Source organism: Lepisosteus oculatus, chromosome 28 (genome assembly GCF_040954835.1).
Source record: "Lepisosteus oculatus isolate fLepOcu1 chromosome 28, fLepOcu1.hap2, whole genome shotgun sequence".
NCBI lineage: Eukaryota > Metazoa > Chordata > Actinopteri > Semionotiformes > Lepisosteidae > Lepisosteus > Lepisosteus oculatus.
In genome coordinates, this window is record NC_090723.1 from 7,053,118 (window position 1) to 7,074,478 (window position 21,361).

Here is a 21,361-nt window from a genome sequence, read left to right on the forward strand (position 1 = left end):
TTTCAGCCGAACCCGCCTCCGTCAAGAACACTCAAATCCAATCAGTCACAAAGACAAAGTCACCATTGTAGTACAAATAAAGGCAGATAACCTCCCACTCCTAGCAGAGCCTGGGGACTTGTCCACCTAAGATTATTTTCTTAACGTTAGTATTAAAGAATATTGAAAGGTGCCCAGCAGGTGTACTTTTGTTATTACTAACCAAGGCTGTGTCTGTCTGGGGCTCTTTTAGGTAGGTAGGTCCCTTTTCAGGCCATAAAGGCCCATGGGGAATGGGGGGCAAGGGTCACCATTTTTCTCGACCATCCGACACTGGAGGTGGAGGTGATGTGGTCAGCACCACGGTCCAGCCGGCCTATTAACCCCAGATGGATTAACCCCCCGGTACTGACTTGGAAAGCAGGCTGAGTGGACCTGGGAGCCATCCGGAATGAGTCAGAGCAAACTACATCGCTGGCCCCTACCTGGGATTGAACCCGGGGCCTTCCAGTCAGGAGCTAGACGCCCCGGCCATCTGAGCTGCCACGGCTCCGTGGGGCTCTTTCAACAAAGCAGAAAACTGCCAGGCCAGGCTGCTTCGCCGCCGGGCGGCCACTAGGTGGAGCACTTCAACCACGCAAGCAAAGAAAACCTGCTGCGCAAGGCAGACACAAATCAAACCTCTCAAAACACTGCCGGGCTCCCACCACACTACCACCATTTTGTATTGAAACAAAGCAAAAACCAAACATTTAGGGGGAAATCTGAAGTCAGCGTACAGTTTGCAGGTAGGTGCTCTTCTGACAGAACCCACAGCAGGACTGCTTACAGCAGGCCCATCAGAGTCAATAGAGACTGCTCCTCCCCACGCTTTACATAATAATCATAATAATAATAATAATAATAATAATCATGGCCTCAACAGGGTTTTTAACTACTTCCAGGGAGACGATCATGTCCATTAAATCAGTTGAGGTGCAGCACTCCTGTCTGGGTCCCCCGGCCGTAAGCAAGGCCCTCCTGCGTCCCGTTCCGGAACGAGCCGCGTGAACACGCTGGCCCCAGACATGCCCCGGCTCGCCCCGCAGAGCAGGTCTGGCGCCTGGCTCTGGCCGAGCCACTCCTGGCTTCCCCTCGTCCTCTCGGCAGAAACCGCAATCCCAGCAGCACGTGGGGTTTTATCTTGTCATCCTCATGCCCTCACGGAGGCCGCAGTACACCTTACGCCCCCCGAGTGCGATGCTCACTATTCATCATATGCATTTTTCCAAAAGATGTAAGAATTCATTATAGCCTTGTCCTAGATCTAACTCTAACTACTACCACATTTAACCTAACACTTTCTGCCCTCTGCTGTGACAATACTGATTTACCTGGGTACAATTTCAGACATGGGGTGCTACAGTACATGTTCTCCCCATGTTCATGTGGGTTTCCTCTGGGTGCTCTGGTTTTCTCCCACAGTACAAAAACATACTGGTTAATTGGCTGTTGGGAAAATTGGCTCTGGTGTGTCTGTGTGTTCTTGCAATAGACTGGTGTCCCATCCAGGGTGTACCCTGCCGTGCCCCCACTGCTTGCTGGGATAGGCTTTGGCTCTGAATTGGATGAAGTGGTTGGAAAATGGACATGGATTTTGGAAAAAAAAACAGATTTATACTGGAGTCTCTTGAAATGAGTCAGAAGCAGTTCTGAGTATTGTTGTAGCCTAGCCTACTTCACAGAACCACCGCCTTCAAATAAATAAGGAGCCACTCATACAAAGCTGCTGCTCATTTTTTCAGGAGAGGAGGCAGAAGTCAGACATTTGCAAGACTCTATCGTCAAAAATTTTAAGATCTTTTTAAATGTTAAGGGGTGAATCCCCCCCCCAAAACAGATTGTCTTTAGTCTGCAAGCACCAGAGAGGCCACAGGGGTTTGTGAATCACAAGCTGTACTTCAAGTGGAGCCAAAACAGCCTTAAAAGCCTTAATGTTTCATCCTGCAGTTTTAAGGTAAATGATAGGATGGATCAAGATCTTTGAGGAAAACCAGGAATGGCTCTGTCCTGAACAGGCATCACTGCAACAGCCAGGTGAGAAAAACAAAAGCCCCAACAGACGCAGTGTTAGGTGCTGCAAAGCCCCACTCCAGAAGCACACACTGGAGAGTTTCTGGAAATGGATTCTGTAAAAGGCAACCCAGTGAACTCAGGCAAAAGACTGAACCATTAAATTCCTAGATTTCTACATGCTCTTAGACAAAAACTGCACAAGGTCAATTTAGATGGCACACAGAAATGACCTATGGGTGTTGAGAATGCAAGAAAGCTTCTATTAAGGTAACCTCTAATTCTGTGGACCTTTCATTTCCTCAGCAATGGATGGCAAATGTCGGTCTAGGTGTGACCACTGATGGGGGCTTGATACGGCGGCTGCCGCTGGGGTTGCAGTTTACAGAAGCCAGCGAGAAAGCTCTCCTCTGACCTCTGACCTCTGACCTGCCAAATCAAGGGTCCACTGTTGTTGTTGTTGTGGTTGTGGTTGAGGCTGGGTGAGGTGCATGAAGGGAGTTCCAGATCAGATGGATACGAGAAGAGCTCTAGGTCCTGATTGTCAAGGCCAGGATTGGCCATCCCAACAGGGCAAAAGCAGAAGAGTTCAGACAATTAACTATTCACCTGGAGCTTAAAGGGCACTGCGGCAGGTATAAATCGCCATAAAGCCCAGGAAACCAAGCCAGTAACAATCCTGAGAGCTGGGGTCTCAACACTGCAGTGCAGGCACAGGTAATGACGGTGGTGACTGAGGTGCCACACAGTCGCTCGAGGACAGATAGTGAAGTATAGCACAAGGCTGTACTGAAAATGAGCAAGCATTTAGCCCACTGAGGGGGAGGGTGGAGACATACGAACAGAAGAGCTGGGAATGAGAAGGACCAACGAGAGTGAGGAGTACCCAGGCACAGGACAGGCCGTTGTCAAAGGAGGGTCGTCTTTGACACACTTGACTCTGGCCCGGCAGAGGGCAGCAAGAAATTCCGAACCGCCGAGCCGCAGCACAGCCAGAATCCGGATCTCCGAGCTTCGAGGGACCCCCGGCGATCTTACCTCGTCCTCGTCCTCCACGTACTGGGCGTAGCGCTGCTCCATCATCTCCCTCTGCCAGCGCTCCTGCTCCAGTGTCTGCTGGATCAGCTGGGCCACCTCGCTCTGCTCCCCGGGCTTCTCCCGTCCAATCAGGAACCTGCAAGCACCCCGCACAGGCCAATCAGGGCACAGGGGTGCTGGCCGGCTCCAGCCAATAGCCTCGCGCCTCTAGCAGAAGCTCTTAGAGAACTCCTGTCCTCATTCCCCATCTGCCTGGTTTATAATGTCACTGGGATTATGACGAGCCTTTCTGGGGTCTAGAGGAAACCACCCTGCCCAGATACTAAACAAAACTGTAATATATGCAAAAATTGAAAGAAAGAAATGCACCGAAGTAAAGGTAACACTATTCGGAATGACATAACAACCTGTAATTGATATTATACACCTACAGTAGTCTCAATGCAGTAAGGTACAGCAGCCTTAATACAGCGACCACCAGAAGCTTCAATACCATAATACACAACAACTTCAATACAGTAACATACACCAGCCTCTCCCCAAGCTGTGATCTACAGCAGTCTCAATACATTGAGACACTACATCTCTACAACTGGTTCAATACCATAACACACATCAGCCTCAGTACTGTAACACACAACAACCTCAGTACTGTAACACACTGCAGCCTCAATACTGCAACACACTGCAGCCTCAATACTGCAACACACAACACCCTCGATACTGCAACACACAACACCCTCGATACTGCAACACACAGCAGCCTCAGTACTGCAACACACAGCAGCCTCAGTACTGCAACACACAGCAGCCTCAATACTGCAACACACAGCAGGTAACTCTGGCAGTACTGTGTTTCAAAACATATTCAACACAGTTCAAGAGAAAAAAAAAACAACGATTTAAATGTCGGTTGCATTATTTACCAGTGCATTTGAAGTCAATGATTATGAAAAATGACATAAAAGAGCTTATGGGAATGTAGGTCAACCGAGCGGACGGGAAATCGCTCACGGGAGTCTTTTACCTTGAAAACAAAAGGACCTCTACCGTCCTCTACCAGGCCAGCCAGAGAACTGTGCAGGCTGCTCGTGCAGCTCCAAACATGGAAGAAGCAGTGAAAATGATGTATGGCATTGTCAGGGTCCTCAACCTGGGACAACTCCTCCCCCCAATCTCCCTGGCTATTTCAGCACCGTTCTCTCTTTTTAGATCTTCCTCCAGCTTTAAAGTTACAGCCGAGTTCCAAGTTCTGCTCAGTCCTCCCAGGATGCTGGGTTTAGAGGAGAGAAGCTGAGCCCGTCTACACATGTCTGTGACTCGCTAACCTGCCACAGGAGAATCCTAGTTGAGTAGGAACTAAAAAACAGAGGGAGCTTTCTAACACTGGTTATAAGAGAGATTGCTTTACTCTTCAGGTGGAAGTATATATTTCTTACCTTTTTTCTTCTTAAAAGAAGCAGTGGCACTACTGAGTCTGGCCATGAATCCCCCAGGCCTGGCCCTGAATCAAGCAGGCTCACCCACAGTAAGTGTGAAAGGCATCATTGATCCCTGTGTGCTCCAGGGCACCTGTGGACTAGCTGTTCCATCACCTGTCTGGTATGGGTTTGGCACAAAGACAAACTCCTGTGTCGGAATGGAGATCGCAGAAGTGATGGTTTAATTAAAACTTTCATTGCCAATTAGAAAGAAAATTAAGGATATAGCAAATCTGCTATCCAGTTCTCTTACTAGGAACGTATTATTATGCCACTGTCTTCAAATATGAGCTCACAATTGTACATGGAGTTCTCCATGATGGATATGAAAATCAGTAAAACAAACCACTTTCTGTATTTCTCGTGTGTGATTAATGAATGTAAATAGAATCTTTTTAGCTCTGATTTGCACACTGTACATTTTTTTTTCAGATATTGTATTGCGAATTAAAATATGGCCTTATCTTACAGTAATACACTACCATGCAAAATGTTACTGCTGCTTAAGCCTGGTGCTACTTGAACTGGCAATTCAAAACATTTTTCAAAGTTCAGACTGATTGCACAGTTTTGGGGTTTTTTTTATAGGACGTTTTTTAGTGCACGGATTATCTCCTTAATGTACAGAGCTCTTCTTTGAGAAGAATAGTCTTCAGCATCGCAGTTCCAAGACTCCACAAGAATGTCTGAACATCACAGCCAGGCAAAGACATAGCACATTAAATTACAACTACAGTACATCTCAGAGAGCAGTTTCCTCATGTTACATTTCTATAGCTCGTTAATCCCACTCAGTATGTTTAAAAAAAGCATCATGAAGCTGCTGGAGCCATCAGCAGATCTGAAAAAGGCATGAACACTTTCTCTTCCGTAACCCTGATTCTGCCTGGCAGCTGCAGGAACTGTTAAATGCTTGAAATAAGTGAATCTTGATCACACAGAACAAGGCTTGAGGAGAGGTGGAGAGATTGAACATCACTCTTGGGCTGTTCTCGAAACCCTTCCACTCTGAGATACGGATAAGGGCTGGGTGACTCAAGTGTGAAAGAACCAAGCAGGACACTCCAGAAATAGCAGAAGGCTTGCGCGACAAGGCTGTGCAGAGGCACAACCAATAATTACGCACAAAGATGGAACAGCATACTTCCTGTACAGCTTGAGAACATAAAACCAACAGTCACTGCTAAATCTGGCTCCTGCATCGCCATGCTTGATTACCACAGATCAAAATCAATTACTGCGACCTCATCACAGACTAACAGAAATGATCACCATTAGATTGAAGGAAATCCTTACAGGCTGCAAAAAGTCAGACCAAGGCAATAGCAGCAAATGATATTCTGGACTAGCTTGATTATTCAAAGACATGTTTCCTGACAGCACAACTACACTGCAGTCTAAGTCTGTGCACAGTAATTGGCTCACAAACGTCTTCCTTGGAACTCATCTGGAACTTGTCTTTTTAATGCCAGGAGACATCGATATTTCTATAACACTGACATCAGAACAGATCGATTTAAGATTTACAATATATTATTGCTCATGTTTCAAGTCTTTAAATTCCTTGCTCTTTAAAACTTGAAGCCAAATTTAGTGGCGCGATAGTAGTCATGACCATTTCGTTGGCGTGACTGGACTGAGGAGTAATTTGTTCTTTGTGGAATTGTCTAGGCTTGTTAATCGGGTGCAGAGCAACAAATAAATATTTCAGGCACAGGTGACCCACGCCACTGTGATACTTGTCAGAGCTGGGCTTTTATTTATAGACACTGTCCTTTCGGCAGCCACCAGCAAACATTCATCTATTATTAAAGGGCTACCTTTCTCTGGAGGTGTCAAGGAGCTGAGCTCCATCACGAACCCTGGAGACAAGGTCGAACAAAAGAAACGATTAAAAACACAGAGCTGATCCAACGCTTCTGAATAATGAATGAAACCTAGCCAACAGGTCAGAGAGCCCAAAGAGCTGACTGTCAGTTCTGGAAACCCCTCTCTTGTCCTTTAGGAAAGCACCGGAGGAAATATTTGCAAAAAAGGGTCAGAAACTCTTCAGGCAGGGCCTATTTCAATTGTGTTTAAGTTCATGCAGCTTTACAGCAGTAAACATCCAAGGTAACTCTGCAGTTTTGCTTTTGTCCTATCCTGCTTGCATGCATTTATAGCTTTCTTAACCAGAGTTTCACTCTGCTTTTACCACATTATAACCTAGCAAACGTTTATAAGGCTGAGCCTCCTGTGTGTTGAACGTTAGGGAATTCTGATGACAGTCCATTAATGACAACTTGTTCTCTGAACAAGCACAGTTACTGGCTGAGCCACTGAGGAGCCTTAGTTGTCTTGCATAACAACAGCTGCACCTAGGTAATAATAATTTAAATTAATAATGAATAAGTCCTTACTTTTCTGGATACTCTACTCAAAGCACTTTACAGGTAATGGGGATCCCCTCCACCAGCACCAGTGTGCAGCCCCACCTGGATGATGCCCCAGTACACTCACCACACACCCGCTCTCAGTGGGGAGGAGAACAGAGTGATGAAGCCAGTTCAGAGAAGGGGATTATTAGGAGGCCATGATTGGTAAAGGCCAGGGGGAATGTTTGGCAGGACACCAGGGTTAACACCCGTAGTTTTATGTCTCATCCAAAGGACAGCACCTTTTTTACAGCGCACTGTCCCCATTGCTACACAGGGGCGTTAGGACCCACACAGACCGCAGGGTGAGCGCTCCCAATTGGTCCCACTAACACCTCCTCCAGCAGCAGCCTTAGCATTTTCAGGAGGTCTCCCATCCAGGTACTGGCCAGGCTGACACCCGCTGAGCTCCAGGGAGCTGCCAGCTGTGAGCCGCAGGGTGAGGGAGCTGCCGGCTAGGTGACACAAGAGCACACCCGAGGAAGGAGGGAACAAGCTAACAAGAGAAGCATCAGCTGCACTAAAAGTGCATCCGACGCTCTGCAGGGCAGAGAAGAAAAGCATGCATACCTGACTTTCCCTTTGGTGTTCCTCAGCACGGACGCAGCGAAGCTCTGCGTGACCCCAACAAGACTGGTCCCGTCCACTTCCACTATGAGGTCATTCACCTGGATCCTGGGGAGGAGACACGGTTCGAGTCAGCAGAAATCCAAAGTGTCTTATACACCTGCTACAGAAACGGTGGGGGAAAATGTCCACTCTTCTACTGAATCCAATAGTGAACATCTGCAAGCACCTAATAACATTTGCGAGTATTTGGCAACACTGGGAGTATTTTAATATATCTGAGCATATTTGGGGGCGTTCTGGAACATTTTGGAGGAGCTGAGGTCATTCTGAATCCCTGGGATCATCAGAGAACTTTTCAGGACATTGAGGACAACCCACCCAGCAGATGTGTGAAGGAAAAGCAAAGGGAAACCCACACTGAGTTCAGCATTCAGATATTGTCATTTTCTCCTGAACCGTGTTATGTTTTAAGATTTATAATGATAGGACATAGGTTATGGTGTAACTTAGGAGTGAAATGAAGCCACTGGACCTAGAGATAAGGCACAACAGCATATGCTAGAGTAAATAAGCTGAGAACAAAGCAAGATCTGTTCCAACAACAGCGACAGAATGAAGTCTGACAACAGGAAATGAGATGCACATCCGACACTGCTCCGCTAGGGATCAGACACCATTTTATTCAAAAACTTTCACACTTGTTTCTTTTTTCTCTGGAGTGCCACTTCTTCATGTGAGAGGCTTACAGCTCCTTATTTGCATGTATCCCCCCACCCCACCCCCCGTCTCTCCCTGACACAGCTAGAGCTGTGTGGATGTGTTTGGATCACAGCCCTCGGACTGGGGAGAAGAGAAATGGAGGGAGAAAGCAGGAGAAGGAGCAGAGAAGCCTTACATCAAACCGTGAAAGGGGTTTATTGTTGAAGGCAGGGTTTCTGAGGAGGAAATGTATCACAGCCAGGGATACTCGAGCTCACAGAAACTGCGCTCTTCTGTCCTCGCTGGACCGATACTGAACTGAAGGGTGTGTGTGTGGGGGGGGGGGGTGTGGGGGAGGGTGTTTTCAGCACTGGTACGGGGTGTGAGAAAGACAGGGAAGACTGGGGGACTTCCACAGAAAAGAAAAGAAGGAGCTGAGAGTTCTCGGGCGTTCAGGGGGTCGACTGGGGTGTAGGAGGGCAGTGCAGGTCAGGACCGGGACGTGACTTCAGATGCAGAGCCCCTTGTGGCATCAGTAGGCATCACAAACAGGACATGGGTGGATGATGAGGACACTGCCTTACCTTATCTTTAATAAGCAGTAAAAAAAACACAATGTAGTGGAAGAAGAAGCAAGGCAATCTCAGTCTTTAAAATGGACTTTACCTTCCCTGCCCACACCTGTGTTTTCGACAAAGACAACAAAAGGATGCTCGCTACACAAGCGGGGGACTTGAGCAACACTCTCACCCAGCGGAAACAAAGCGCCAGAGCTCATGTCTCCTGTTCCTCCATCCTCCTCCACACCTCCAGCATGTAACTCTGTGTCTGTGCTGTATTATTCATAGAGCTCACGCATCCTGTTACTGAAACAGGGATAAGAATAGCTTGTACCCAGCTCATACCGTTCACTGCCTGGACCCTGGCTGGCACAGACTGAGACGTTCTTGACGTAAGACGTGAGTGACCTTTGACCCCTGAACCCCTTGCAATGTGTACCTCAGAGCAGCAGGAAAAAGAAGAGGTGCTACCTGCCGTCCCTGTGGGCCGCCCCCCCCTCGGTGACCGTCTTCACGAAGATGCCCAGTTTCTCCAGGCCCATGTCCGCTCCAGCCCCCATCCCAATAATACTGATGCCCAGGCCGTCTCCGTCTGCAAGGGGATTGGGAAGGAGGGAGGAGAGAGAGTGACCAAACACAACTGAAATGGGACACAATTCTCTTCGGTTACCCTCCACCCACTGCTCAGCTCTCTATTTCCTTGACAACACTTGACACTGGCTCCCCACTGCTGCACTGAGACGGGCTTTCACTGCCTCTTTCTGCTCACACCCTCCGTCCCCGGGCTAAAAACAGCACAACCCTGGAGTGGAAGCTGCACGTCTGTCCTCCTCTCTGACATCTGGGAAGGGTGCAAGACCAAGCAAGCAGAAGTGATGCATGACACCCCAGGAACTCTCTATTCACTACTACACAATACTAACAGGGACGCTGAGATGTGTTTAATGATGTTTAAATGACATGACTAGAGCTGATGCATAGAATTTATAGCCCAGATATGCTGTGGAGGCTGCTGTACTGAGACAAAAACACTGAAGAGCCTGTCGACTTCAGGATAACAGAAGAAGATAAGAGAAGGGTAGACCATCTTTACTCGTTTGGCTGCCTGTAGCTAATTGAGCCAAAAATCTGATCCAGCCCTTTATTCAAGGATCATAAGGAATCTGCATCAACAATATGTATATTTTGTTCCAGACACCCAAACTCTTTGTGCAAAGAAGCGTCTCCCGCTTTCAGTCTTAAACGAACATTTATTTGCTTTCCACTCGTGCCCACAGCTCATTGTTTCGCTTTCGTTTTCATAAGATCCTTCTGTCATCAGAAGGCAGCTCACACTGGGGAGGGTTGTGGCAAACTAACATCTACCACTGGAGGGCAGGGAGGAGCAAGGCCGCACTCATGACTGCTCTCACCCTGGATGGGACACCAGGACAAACCCTGCCCACGGATGAGTTTTTGGGAGGTGGGAAGAAAACGGAATGTCAGGGGGCAGCAAACCCAGCGGGCAAATGGAGAGGGAACATGCAAACTCCATGCCTACAGATCCCAGAGTCCAGCATTGTCCAGACTGCGGCCACCCTCACTGCCACGCCCCCCACGCAGGAGTCAGACTCCAGCCTGGGCCAGCGCTTACCTTTCTCCAGTTCCACAGGGAACAGGTCCAGCCTCTCCACCCTCTTCTCCAGCTCGTACTCGGCCGAGGCAGCCATGGGGTCCACGTCATCGTTGCGCCGGTCGTAGTCTTCGTTGCAGTAGGTGGTGAAGACCTGGGGGAGAGGCAGAGAGACAGAGCTCCGTCACGTGGGGCCCACAACCTCAGCTAAAGCAGCACCATCTAGCTCTCCTTACATCACCGAACAGATACAACCTACACAAGACCTCCATGTACTCCCCTCCATCTTGTTTTAAAGCAAAAGCAAATGACACAAGAGGAAACAGATTAGCTGCCAGCGAAGGAAACAGCATTTGTCAGAGCTGACTGCTCCTGCTTTCATTTGTCTATTTAGCAAAAACCCCAAAACTAAGATGATTACAATTCAAAGAAAAGAGCAATTAGTGGAATTCAGGTAAGGTGAAGACCAACGTTTGTTTCAATGACTTAAAAAAACTGGAGAAAAGGAAGTAACAAAGCACCAACCAGCAGGGAGGGGCCGAAATGGGGATACTGGTGACGGGGTGAGTTTGCAGAGCCAGGCAGAAAGTCCCCACCCATTCCCTGCCCCTCAAAGCGAGCCTATTGAAATGAAAGCGTTCCTGCTAACTAACAATGCCCTCCACCAGCTGAACTGTGCTCCCTGTGTCCTCTCACTCCATGTGCCGTCAGCTGGAGCTGAAACACCACTGCAGCTGCAATCAAATCAATAGTGCCCTGGAGCCAGAGGGGGAGGAAGTGAGCACGTGGGCACATGTGAGTCTGTGTGCACAGGGACTTGTAGTGCTAGAATTGTGGGGACAAGATCTGGACACTGTAAAGACAGTGACGAAGAGACGATGTGTTCCCACTTCTTTTCAAAAACCAAACGGGCATCTTATTTTATGGGCAAAAGGCCCAGAGACATACTACTTCTTGGGGTGAAATTTCATCAATTGTTGGGTTTTTTGGGTACCAGAAGTACAGGGTAGAGCACACGGAGACGTGGTGTCCACGTGTGTGTGTGCGCACAAAGACCAGTCACAGAGTCACCTTGCAGAACAGCCCCTTTCAGTCTCCCACCATCCTGCAGCTCAGCTCTACAGGAAGGAGCAGGGGCGGCTCACACTGACACTGCGTCAGGCAGCCTACACCTTCACGGTCTGCCTCACGAGGGAACAACAGCTTCCGTCTCCACAAGCCCAGTCGACCTGCCTTTACCCGGCCCCCAGACACGACTGGCCTGCCCCACACGGCATCCGCGCAGCAAAACAACGGACCGCGGGGATCCTCGACCTCCACCCTGCCAGGACAGCTCCTCCTGTTGTTCGCCCGTTCAAAAGTCAAAACTCAGAGCTAAAAACAAAAAAAGATCTTATCTGTCGTTTCCACAAAGACTTTTAGAATAACTCCCATACTACCTCACTGGTGTTTCACTGGTTTTACAGCCTGGAAACATACATTTAAAAAAAAAAACAGGTAAACAAACATATGTTTTATCCTCCCGCTGCAATTCGTAAACTTGAGAATGTCTCTGGCTCCCATTCAACACAAGTCACTGACTTCATTATGATCCAAATGCATTCTTTTACTGCAGCAGGACAGTGTGATGGGCTGGCAGTACCAATACAGCCTTCAGCATGACCATCTAGGTCAGGCCCTGCATAACGCACAAGATCCATTGTCCCATCACATCTGAGGCTCAGGGCCAGACTCCAGGCTTATCACATGCACTGTGTGTGGCTGCACCACCTTGTGTTTAGTGTTCTGTTCCGTCCAGGTTATAGTTATTCTCCCGTGAAGGTTTCTTGGTTTAACATGACATGACTACGCGTGTGTACTAAATGCTGGAGTCCCCGATTATTTCTGATCCAACAGCTAGGCATAATGCCCAGCCTCGCAGAGCAGCAGGAGAGGAAGGGATTCATCTGCCCCAGGTCTGCCTGGTCAGACAAGGGCACGGGTCACAGCAACTGCCATAGATAGGGAATGCCTCATGACTGTGTCCTTTCCCTGCAGGCTCTGTCTCAGCTGCTGACTGGAAGAGTGAAACTGCAGTAGATGTCCCTGTAGCTATATCCCTGGATCTCTTATCATGTCAGCCTAATTCAGCCTGATTTCTATGGATACTGCATTTAAAAAGCTTTCTTACACTGCTGAATGGAAAGCTAAGGAGCTCATGTATTACCTAGAGCTTTGACATGTCTTTTTCCTTGGTCAGAGAGGCAAGGAAGACTCAACTCATTCTACTGTTCCTGATATTGCAACACAAACCTCACATACAGGAGCCCCACAGTATGAGGCTTTCAGAGAAACAAATCATACCGCTTCAAAAACCTCAGAGCAATTTACACAAATCACAGGTAGAAAAGTAAGATCATGTGAAAGCGCTGGTGTTTAATTATCAAGATGAAGGTGCACTGTAGGTTTCATTCCTTATGAAACGAGTTATCAGTTTCATGCCAACACAGCAGCTACCTGAACTGACTGGGATTTTTCAACCTGTGTTTTTTTATTTCACTTTTTGAACACAGCCTTCCGGGGAATATGTTAGCGGTCTAAACCTCAAAGTGCATTTCAGTTTTCACCGCTAATTTTACATTTCTCCCTTGCATGGCTTTACACAGCGCTAAGCTTCCCATCCGAAAAACACAGACATCAAGGTTTAGGAAGTGTGCTGTTCGAGAGCAAACTAGGCTGTTTCGGAGACTTGTGTGGCAGATTTAATCCAGCACTGGTGTTTCGGTCCCCTTTAACTTTCTAGCTGAAAGAGGAGGTGCTGGCTTAATTAACAATTCGTGTCAGGGATGCTCAGAACGTCTCTGCTCAAGTTGTACCAAGCTGTTGATGAGGATCCCCATGCCAATAAAGCTCTGTGATGATTTGCTGTTTTTTTACAAACCCCAACTCCCCTTCCCCCCCGTAACCAGTCCCTCAAATTCCGGGAACTCCACCCCCAGCCACGACGACGGCATGTCTGTCCGTAGCTTCCAGCGTGTGGCATGGAGGGAGAAAAACAGACCCAAGGACAAAATCTTTCCAAAGTAAAACTAAGAGTGCAAATCCCACATTCGCCCGCTTTGAAGACCACATGATTTTATTATCCTCTTCTTCTTTGTGGCAGGGAAAGACAATGTCTAGCATATCTGTGCCCTGTGCTACAAACAGGCATTTTAGCAACTAAAACTACAACACAAGAGCAAAGCGTAATATACGAAGCAAACATCGAAAACACACATGCATATGGAAGAGGTCAAGGTTTAATTTCCTAACGCAGAACTGCATCTTTTCTGTAGTCTCTCAAGCCCGGCACGCTCTAGGGAAATGGAGGCTCTGTTAAAGCAATTCCTGCTGCAATTCCAGCGCCGACGTGTGAATCATGGAAGAACTGGAGCTTCTCAAGAGAATCGCCAAAAAGAAAAAATCATGAAAAATGCCGGGCTTCCCTTCAAAGGGTGTCTAAGTCAGCTTGTAAAGAATTTCATTCTTGACTCTGAATCTCCCTAAACATCTACTCACTCTCCTCCTTCACTCGTGTTCGGTGCTCTGACGCAATCAGCTACGCTAGCACTGCGGGTGGCAGAACACCAGGCGTGCTTTCGAAAGAAAAATGGACAAAGCAGAACAAGGGGATTTGTTTCTGTTTTGTGGACAGGACTCTCCTCTGTGGATTGTCAACAGCATCACTGCTTGCTGAGGCTCACAAAGTCGTGTTCGATTTGACAGTAAATAGTTGCACTCTCCCCCCACCACATTCACTCTTTCCATCCTGCACAAACAGCACCGGCGCAACCTGTTACTCCGTGCACAACCGATAAGCGCCGTGGGGAGGGGGGACCACTGTCACAGATGCACACGCTGCCCAATGCGGCACGATGCACGCAGCGAGCTCTGTGACCAGGACACAGGATCACCACTCATTGAGAGGAACCTCCCCCTCTCCCGTTTCAGATCGCCTGAGTCGGGCCCCGTCTTCCAGGGGGCTGGAGCGCTAATAAGGCCCTGCAGTTGCAGGGTGCAGGAAACGGAGACAGAAAAGCCTAACATGGAATTTTTTTTTTTAATGTTCCTCACCCACGGTTACCCACCACTGGAGAGGTGACACTGACAACCGGGCGTTTCGAATGGCCGAGAAAGAACGAAAGGTATTTCTCGCCTTGCCCTCATCCTCTCTGCTCCTCCCTCCTCTCACCTCCCTACAAACAGCTAATTCCTCCTTCCCTCCTCAAGAAATCCTGCATTAAACAAACATGCGCTGCCCAGCCCTGCATTTCCAAAGAGGGCCCCGGTCTGAGTTGCTAATAATTAGCCACCTCACATTCCCCCTCTCCTTGGCGTTTCTATGTGTGAAAGCCGACAGCAGGCACTGGCATCTCTCGCTGAATAGCACCGTCCTCATCACGGGTTCCATCGCCATGGCAACCTCACAGCCTCACAATTATCCGCACTCCGCCAGCAGCCTCCTCGTGCTCCAATAGGAAGGCGGAGGTCCTCTCCGCTCTCCCTCCTTCCCAGGGGATTTACCGACGGAGCAAGCCGGAGTGTGACCACGCCGGCTTTTCCCTCCTGCCGCAAGAAGCCACAAACCTCTCTTTGAACGAAAACAAGCCCCCCCCCCCCAAACCCGCTCCGACAAATGAGACTAGCAGCCGAAGCCTCCGACTGCAGAGGCTTGGCTTTCCCTCTAATACTGTAACAGCCGATCGGCTCCTGAAGAAAAAGGGCAATGCCGAGAAATGACAGGGCGTTTTCACAGGAAGGGCGTAGCCACAGTCGAGCACAAAGATGCCAGTCGGCGAGGTGTTTTACTGAACAAAACCCGAGATTTAGCCCCCACAGCGGCGCTTATCTTCCTCAGTTTTAAGAGCAGAGAGGGGAAGTACTGTTTCACATTCCGGCACAGGGGAAACTCTGCCAAGCCACAGCAACGACGGCCAACACAGACGGCCAGCTGTAATGCACATAGTTGAACTCCATTTTGTGTCCTGCACAAGACAGCAGTAGTACTTTCTGAAATGGAATTCCCCTCCTCCCCTGGTTTGAAATCATTAGTCATGATTTACAGTAGCTCAGTTTGGGAACAGGGGGAGGGGCTGTTCTCTGAGCTGTCACTGCCTCAGAGCTGTCACATTTTTCACACCACGCGAGAGACAGAGAGCTCGTCCGGCAGAGTAACACGCACAACGCTGCCAACGAGACGAGGCCATTTGGCCCCTCCAGCTGGTTCGGTTGCTAGGAGCTAATTGACTGGAGGATCTCGAGCAGCCGTTACTTGAAAGAGGCCTGGGCTAGGACTGGGATCAGACTGGGATCGCTAATGTCAAGCCCTTGTGCAAGCGCTCATGAATAGAAATGGGATTATTACGGTATCAGTAAAAATGGCCCGCTGGATAAATGGGTACAACTGTAAGTCCCTTTGGATGACAGCATTAGCTACTCTGTTTGGCTACAGAAATCCAGGAGTGGCAGCTCACACAGACCACACTGCGAGCTCTCAGGCACCTGGCGAATTTGCGGGTCTCCCTGGTCGACTCAAGGCCACCCAAACACTGCCCAGCCACAGCCCGCCCCCCCTAAAGACAGGGCCCCCCCTCAACTACAGTGTTTCACCTGCCCTCTGAACGAGCACCTCGAGCGACCCAGCCAGTACACAAGAGGGCAACGGCGGAAAAAATCACACCAGCTGAGGCAATCGCAGTGAGACCAGTGCCAATCAGCAAACCCTGACCAGCCCGGGGCTGCCGCCAGACGCCACAGGAGCTCCTGAAACGTCCGGAAAGCTGCCGGGTCAGCGGTCCCGCAGAGGGCAGGACCCACCGTGCACCCAGCCGGCGATCGCGCGTCGGTGACTGGACCCTGAGCCCCCGGGCCCCCCGTCACAGCTGGGAGACGCCGCAGCCCTGCGCTGGCGGACACGGGAGAAAACAGGGAGACCCGCATCTCACCAGGTGTCTTACTCCAGCGAGCACGCCGGCCCCTCCTGCCACAAACCTCTCTCTGAAGAAGACCAAACCTCCCCCAACTCGCTCCGACAAATGAGACTAGCATCCAAAGCCTCCGACTGCAAAGGCTTGGTTTTCATTCTAATACTGTAACAGCTGATCGGCTCCGAAGAAAAAGGGCAGTGCCGAGAAAGGACAGGGCGTTTTCACAGGAAGGGCGAAGCCACAGCCGGGCAGAAAGATGCCAGTCAGGGAGCGACTTGAACAGAGTCTTTCCTGCACACCTGCTGCAGAACCTACCGGTCCTCTGCCTGCAATGCATGTTAGCTGTCACAAGATAACAGTCTTAACGCCATGGAGCCAGGGGAACATCACAGCCCTGGCACGAAGCACACTTGTTAAGCCTCAAGCTGCACATATTGTGCCAGCGCTGTGGCTTTTTAAGACAAGTTAAACGAGGAAGATTCACAGCCCTTTTCTACACTGGTGTGAGCTGAACCCAGATTGGAAGGGTAGAAATCTAATTCTCCACAGTCTGGCACGCCAGCTTAGGCTGTTTGTTTTTCCATCAGCTCGGCTCGGGCTTTAAACTGACTTTGATTAGCAAGACTTAAGACCCGTTTCTTAATTGAGGCAACAAAAAGGAAGCCACTGGTAAGGAGCTTGTGCAATGAGGGGGATCTGAAACCGATTGCTCTGCAGCCCATTGATAAACTAAAAAAAACGACCATTAAAAAACCTACCCCTGAATAAAAGGCACGACAGAGCCTTAGACAGAAGGGAACATTTTTTCACACTCAGGTGACTCGTTCAGGTAGGTGTTTCAAACCCAGCGGTCTTAGAAGCATTTATATCATTAAGGTCAGTTTCAAAACCAGCTGTCATGTTGGCACTGGGTCCAAAAATCACAAATGGCTTGGAAAACGAGACACCGGAATTCCTCTACTCCTGGGCTGGTATTGCGTTGGGCTATCAGTTCTCTTCTTCAAGAGGAGGGGGCAGTGAGTGAACTCACTGCACTAAGTGGAACAGAGTGATACCCTGGCAGCATCAGAGCCACACTCACACTAACTGAGCCTAACAACTGTTTGTAATGTTGCTATTGCTATTCATTCCTAATGCCTATCTCTATTTCCCTAATTACACAAAGCACTCCCCCAGTGACAGGAGCCTGCTATATCCTTCTGCATCCTGATACAGAAAGGGGTGTGTGTCCATATTCTGGTCCTTATCCAGAGGAATAAAACTGTTCAGTACCAGCTGAGTGTTTCACTGTTCAGAGCACAGGGCTGGGGGAGAGCCCACAGAGATCTTCCACTACAATATGCCAACCAGCCGTTTCATGTAAACCCTCATGAGTGGAAAGAAGGAAGTGGGAACAGGGGGTACTCTGGATATTGCAGAGAAGGTCCAGCTCTGATAAGGGGGGCCAGATTGAAGTGTGGGCTCATATGCAAACGCCCTGTTATCAGTGGTCCGAAACAGAAAACCAAAACATTCTGCTGCCAATTTGTAACAAATGCCACCACTTGCAATCACTCATTCCACCAGAAGAGCAGGCCGTGAGCTGTACAGGATTTCAGTCCCGGGAGACTGTAATGTACGATTACATTACTCTTCCTCCGGGGGCGTTTCGTGTGTGAAGGCCCTCTTGTCGGAGCACAGGGTGAAGTTCCTAACCACGATCATGAGGTTTCCCTTGTGTTGCATGTGCTCACATCTGCTACTGAATCAGAACGGAAGCAGAAACCGATGTACTGTGAAGCACTGTGAGCTCTGTTGCGCTCCGATACAAACACTCGTTTTTCACAATGAACCTGCCTGCTTCCAAGTTACAAAAACCAGGATGCCACGCACTGCCAACTTGTCAACCTCCTGGGAGAAGGGTACAACTGCTACTCCTACTATTACAACTACTAGTGTTTCCCGCTCCTCCTCCGACAGCTACTACTAATCAGAACTATTCCAATGGAAACCCTAAGGACATAAACACATAAGCACGTTAGATAAAGCAGAAAGTTTGTTTTTCCCATCTTGTTCACTTGACAGCAGAGGACTACAGTGCTACTAATCTGGTCAGATCTGAAAACCTGAGCCAGGCTGTGCCTGGTCACTGGAGCGAGGGGTCTCTGAGGAAAGCCATGTTGCTGCTGTACACTGTGGCGCAGGGGACACCTACAGGGGCGCAGTAGTGAAACAGCATGCACTACTAAAAGGTGCACTAGTGCTCTTCTCGGCACCAGTCACACTGGTTTACACCGCTGCCGAGACTGGACTGCAGCGCAACCCACAGCCCAGATCTCGCACAGATTTCACTGACTTGCACGGGAACGATCTAGTGCAACCTGCTCCATTTTCACCCTCCCCAAACACAGGCCACACGGGCACTCTCAGAACAACATTTAAGACGGGCCGTGACAGTTCCCCGATATCAACGCTTTCTTTTGTGGGTAAATCGAAGACAAGATGGGATTTTAGGTAACACCTAAAACGGGGTGACAGCTGGGGTGGCAAAGCCCTATTTAGGGGTGACAACTGCCACCCCTCTGGCTGTAAAGGGTAGGTACACAGGTGGGCAGCATACCTCAGTGATGAATGAAGTGGGTCTGCTATTCTAAGTGAGGTCCTTTGGGATCCTTTGAGATGAAAGCCCCTGTATGAAGCCATTTAATTGTGATTTAATAATTAGTGTGTGCAAATAATCAAGGTGACTGAACTAAAGGTATATCGCCAGAACAGCCTCGTTTCTCAGGCCTGCTGTTTTATTTTTTACCCGATTCACTTTTTTTTTTTTAAGGACAGCCCACCGAGACACTTTGGGACACCTACAAGGTGCAGAAGTGTCTGCGTGCAGGATGAGCTCCTACCACAGGCGATGCACATGAAATGTCTTTCCCTTGTGCTGAGGCAGCTTTCCTTGCATGAGTCCAAGTCTGCTTCTCTTTCACTGCGCAAGGTAATCGTTCCAGAGCTTGCTGAAGGCCTTAATTGCTACGTTGCACAGATGCTACAGTACACATTTCCAGGGGGGGGGGGTGAGGCGCCTAACAATTGCTTTTCCTGCCTCAGCGTCTCAGTCAAGGGTTGGGAGGAGGGCTCCTACAAGCAGCGTGAAGGTATCGGCTGCTCCCTAGCCACCAGCCACTGACAGAACGAGATGAAATTAGAAGCAGATTCCAGATCAGTAATCACCTCTGGCAGCACTTTCATCCAGCCTCAGCCTCAGAAGCAGCAGGGGCTGGTAATCGCCGTTTTTATAGGACTCTAAAGCATCTGACTTGAACAGCAGGAAAAAATAAGGCAGACGGTGCACTGTTTCAACCATTCCAGCCGGGTTACTATGGAGACTGAGATAAAAAAAAACAAAAGCTTGCAGGTACAGGCATAGATCTGCCACTGTATCTGAGCACATTGGTAAATTAGATCTACCGAATTGATCACACACAACGACTGAACTTGGGACACAGTACTCACCTTGGTGCTGCTTTACAAAGGCCATAAAGTGGACAGGAGACACCAGGACAACAGTGGTTTCAGTGTACAAACCCATTTCACTCAGCTGGAGGCAAAATGACACTCAGCACCTGCACTGTGGTGAGGGATGATCTTCAAAAACTTTCACCTCATACAGTAGTTAACCCCTGATTTTAAAAATCAGCACGAACGAAATGGGGGTATGCCATCTACTTGCATTAAACAAAAAACCAAAAGATAGTATCATGTAAATGTAGCACGTTAATAACTTTACAAAAGGTCTTGTACATATAACCTAACAAATCAACAGAAAAAGATATACTATTAACCCCAATAAAGCACATCTGTATCACAAAATCAACAGTGTAGCAGACTCAGAGACTCATAAAAACACTAAAACTAGGAGAAACTATAAGTTCAGACAACTGAAGTTCATGCTTGAGCTCAGCACATTAGTGGCATAGTTATTTTATACAGGAAGCGTTTAGTGAATGCTTGAAAATCCTTTTTGGTGAATAGCAAATGTGCCGTAGATAATCCTCTTCCAAATGCCAAAGATTTATGCCAAAGATTCATTCGATTTCTTTTTCAATTCTATTTTCATTGCATACTGACGCGAGACCCCTCACATTTGTTATTGAATCTCTATAACAACATCCCACAAGATCATCAAGAACCCAGAAGCAATCATGCAATCAGCAGTAAGTGAGGTATATTATATTACTGTTAAATGAGAGTGTTCAAGACCTTCCCTGCCTTCGAGGGGAAAATTAAAAGCGTTCAACACGTGATGCAACTCACTGCCCTCAGCCACAACCAACAACTACCAGTATGGTTAAACACTGCTAATTGCTCAGTAATTTCCCAGTGTAGCCCAAATCCTTTCCTGCTGCACTACTGATCTGCACGTCTGCACATTCTGCCCAGATAGCATCCCAGGAGGGCAGAGCTGGCCAGTCCGGTGTGGTCCGAGTCTTCCCCCATGACCTCCAGGAGCACCACCACAAGACAGCGCAATGACTTTGACGCGCTGCGCTGCTCACTGCATGAGAAAATCGCGATACCATCTAGCACTGGCGAGCAGCTGCTAAAAAGAAAATGGTTTCACTAGGTTTTGCAATTTTTCACTGTGCAGCTTTTGAGGCCTGAAACTAGGGTGACCACCAACTTTAGGAAAAGGGGGGTGTCACTGCGTTGCTAAGACCGAAGCTGCTGAGTAAACAACTTGTTGACCCGACAAAGATTCCCCAGACCAGAACGGGCTGAGGGCCTTTAAATAGAAGCTCTCAGAAGCGGAAGAGGAAAGCAGATCACGACAACAGGAAGCTGCTGATAAACATCAGCATCTCAGGCTATCAAAGCCACAAGGCCCCCTTCTTCTCTCTCTCTCAAACTCTTTGATTCACTGCAGGAGACTTTGCGACTTTTAAAATGTTAAAAGGACGAGGCTCCAGGCCTCCTTTGCACAGTTCCCGACTTTCACCGTCTAGCTCCACTGTGGTCTCTCACTAGGGGACATCAG

The 21,361-nt window shown here is 48.6% G+C and overlaps 1 protein-coding gene across 6 annotated transcripts in view; it reads right to left on the reverse strand.

The window, feature by feature from the left end:
- ppp1r9ba (protein phosphatase 1, regulatory subunit 9Ba) overlaps positions 1-21,361 on the reverse strand; it is a 55,406-nt gene that overhangs the window by 11,718 nt on the left and 22,327 nt on the right. For all 6 annotated transcript variants that reach the window (XM_015362151.2, XM_015362144.2, XM_015362145.2 and 3 more), the window contains exons 3-6: positions 10,427-10,559; positions 9,265-9,385; positions 7,535-7,639; positions 3,070-3,205 (exon numbers count right to left, since the gene is read on the reverse strand). In XM_015362151.2, the coding sequence (XP_015217637.2) occupies positions 3,070-3,205; positions 7,535-7,639; positions 9,265-9,385; positions 10,427-10,559 (495 nt within the window). The remainder of the gene's footprint in view (positions 1-3,069; positions 3,206-7,534; positions 7,640-9,264; positions 9,386-10,426; positions 10,560-21,361) is intronic.